This window comes from Choloepus didactylus, chromosome X (assembly GCF_015220235.1).
Source record: "Choloepus didactylus isolate mChoDid1 chromosome X, mChoDid1.pri, whole genome shotgun sequence".
Classification (NCBI taxonomy): domain Eukaryota; kingdom Metazoa; phylum Chordata; class Mammalia; order Pilosa; family Megalonychidae; genus Choloepus; species Choloepus didactylus.
In genome coordinates, this window is record NC_051334.1 from 109533106 (window position 1) to 109536653 (window position 3548).

Here is a 3548-nt window from a genome sequence, read left to right on the forward strand (position 1 = left end):
ATGAAAAGGTTAAAGGGACTGAGCCCAGGAACTGCACGCAAGATTGGTCTCTACTTTCCAGGGGGAAAAAAATCCCTGGCAGAATTCAATCCTCAGGGGTCCTTACAGCCTTCCATAACCAATTCTGTTTCTTGACCAAATAGGTAATTTTTTATGCTGTCGCCCAAATGATTGATAACATGCTTGTGGAGAAAGGGGAGGGTGAGCAGACATAGAGGCTGCACTGCACCAATACTTTAGATGGTTTGTGTAGATGTAGAAAGAAAACAAAATTGAGAGTAGGCAATGTACCAGTAAAACAAATGAATTGATAGATACTCTGAAGCTGGTTTCAAGAAGGGAGAATGGAAATGTGATGCTTATATAATTCTTATCTAAGGTTTATTATGGGATTTGTTAGAAAAGTATTTTATAAGTGAAAGGAATAAAAGGATATTTGCAAAGCTAGGCATTTGGACCATAGCAGAAGGAAGAATTCAACAAATTCTGGTTCTGGGAGACAAGTGGATCTAGGTCTATAATGCAAATTTTATATAGTATATAAAACCTGTTTTTACTCAGGGATGCCCTGCCTGAACAAATGCTTAAATAAACATCAAACCCTTTGGCCAGGAAATTCTATTACTAGGTATCCATCCTACAGAAATATTTGTACATGTAGACTAAAGTGCATGTATAAGGATCATCACTGACACATCGATTGTAATAACAAACAAGCTAAATGTCCATCAACAAAAAAATGTTTAAATGTATTATATCATAGGCAACCATACTATGATATACCTATTACATCTGTTAAAAAAAAGTACTGACAAGGAAAGATTGCCAATATGTACTATGTAATGATAAAAGCAAATGGCAGTATAACTTTAATATGGTAGCATTTATGTAATAAAAACACTATATTATATGTTTGTATATGTATATAACACAGATGACATCTATTGAGCCTTTTTGAGGGGCAGATTAGCATATAAGAGTGGTTAAGAGTTTGAATTTTGGAGCCAGATTACCTTGTCTTCAAAAGTCTATCTGGCCATTTAATAGCTTTGGCAAGTTACCTAACCCTTTCATGCCTCAGTGTCTTCATTTAAAAAATGGAGATAATAGTTGGTATGTGTGCTGGTTTGAATGTATTATGTCCCCCAGAGAAAGCCATATTCTTTGATGCAATCTTGTGGGGCAGACATAATAGTGGGGATTAAGTTGGAAAGTTTGGATTAGGTTGTTTGCATGGAGATGCGCCCCACCCAACTGTAGAGGATAACTGATGGGATATTTCCATGGAGGCATGGCCCCACCCATTCAGGGTGGGCCTTGATCAGTGGAGCCATATAAACGTGCTGACTCAGGGAGATGGAACTGAGTGCAGCTGTGAGTGACGTTTTGAAGAGGAGCAAGCTTGCTAGAGAGGAACGTCCTGGGAGAAAGCCATTTTGAAACCAGAACTTTGGAGCAGACGCCAGCCACGTGCCTTCCCAGCTAACAGAGGTTTTCCGGACGTCATTTGCCATCCTCCAGTGAAGGTACCCAATTACTGATGTGTTACCTTGGACACTTTATGGCCTTAAGACTGTAACTGTGTAACCAAATAAACCCCTTTTTTATAAAAGCCAATCCATCTCTGGTGTTTTGCATTCTGCAGCATTAGCAAACTAAGACACTATGGTTTAGTGGTTTAATACATGAAGAGTGCTTTCAACAGTGCTAGGCACATAGTATTAAATGAATATTAGCTATTATTATTTTATGGACCAGGTACTCTTTTAAGTGCCTCACATTAATTTTCATTTAAAACAGAAGGAAATTGAAAGAGGAAGGTGAACTAACCTTCCTAAGTTCACATAGTAGGTAAACTTGGAGATTATATTTAAACAAAGTAATCTAGTTCCAATAGCTATTCTCTTAACTCCTACTTTATGCTGCCCTTCTTTACACACACACACATATACACACATGCACAGACACACACACACTCAAAGGCCTAGAAAAATATGATGTGATTGATTTTGGATGGGCAGTGGAGTAATGCTGAAAGGAGATTACAATTTTTACTCGATTTGCTCCCATAGTTTTGTGAGAGCTTTAAAGTTTTACTTGTGTAACTCAAATAATAAATAAATAATAAAGCATCAAAACAACACAGTCAGCAAATAGAATATATTCAATGTAGTTGACTCAGGATAAAAATTAGGCACACCTAAGTTAGGAGATTTTGATAAATGAGACTGTAGGTTATTGTGTGTTATCCCAATTTATCATAATTTGTGGTTTATGGCATTAGTTAAAAGTCCACCTTACATTGCAGGTGGATTAAGACCTAAAATAGGGCAAAATCATAAAGCTTTTAGAAAATAATATAGGAGAATATCTTCATAATGTTAGATCAAGGAAAAAGTTTCTTTAAAAAGACATAAAGCCGCCGCCGCCGCCGCCTCCGCCATGTCTTCCGGGGCCACCGTGAACGGTCTGCAGCGCCCGGTGGAGCAGCTCGAGCTGGAGGCCGGCGTGGAGAGGACCAAGGTCTCTCAGGCGGCTGCAGAGCTTCAACAGTACTGTGTGCAGAATGCCTGCAAGGACGGCCTGATGGTCGGGGTGCCGGCCGGGAGCAACCCCTTCCGAGAACCCAGATCCTGCGCTTTACTCTGAAGATCGGGAAGAAGTTCATTGAGGAATGCCTTCAAGTACAAAGTGATGAATGACTGTCTCCATGTTTCAAGAAAACTTTTCTTTAGCCAAACAACTTTTAGATATTTCAGACCTTTCCTGTGGCCTGGTCCTATAGCCAAAATTCTACAGAAATTGATGGCGTTTCTGCTCTTATAAAGAAACTGGGTGAAAGAGTGGATCTTTTAAATAATAATGACCTGGTTCTTTTGGTGATGTGCTTTATACTTAAACACAAATCCTACCACCAAATATACCAAAATACATGTCTTTCATAAGTGAATTACCAGTGTTTCTGTACCTGGAATACCATGTGTGTTTTATTTACTGGATGTTTACATTTTAGAAAGAAAAACGTTTTTGTTTTTTAAAAATTGAATATTTGTAATTTGTTGTTCCTAAGATTTTTATACTGTAACAAAAATTGTTCTTATCTCATAAATTTAGTTTCTACATGAAGATAACCAACTATAAGATTGAGGGGAAGAATAGGCTTTACTAATCAAATGTCTTGATTTTTCTAAACAAGAAGACCGTTTTATTTTTAAACACCAAACATGGGAGCTGTTTCTAGCAAACTTTTTTGGGAACGATTAATGTTGTATTAAGTATGAGGTTGCTCCATCCTGCATATGAAGCAGATTTGATCTTTGTCTTCTTAAATTCCTCTATTTTATGATTGTGCTTTAACAAATACTACATTATTTCATGTCTTTAATAAATGTTAAAAATGTAATCTACATTCAAATGGTTAAAACAAAGTAATGTGAAAATATAGCCTCAAAGAATTCTTAATGTCACAGTGTTTTATTTTGATGATGTGCCTTCAGTTTGATTTGGGACACTTTTTAAATGGATACTTTGTGTTTGTAATAATCTCT

General features: G+C 37.1%; 1 protein-coding gene across 1 annotated transcript; it reads left to right on the plus strand.

Annotated features, from left to right (window-relative positions):
• Positions 1-2442: 2442 nt before the first annotated feature.
• LOC119523834 (guanine nucleotide-binding protein G(I)/G(S)/G(O) subunit gamma-10-like) lies at positions 2443-2649 on the plus strand. Its single transcript, XM_037822646.1, has one exon. The coding sequence runs from the start codon at positions 2443-2445 to the stop codon at positions 2647-2649; it is 207 nt and encodes a 68-aa protein (XP_037678574.1).
• Positions 2650-3548: the final 899 nt, after the last annotated feature.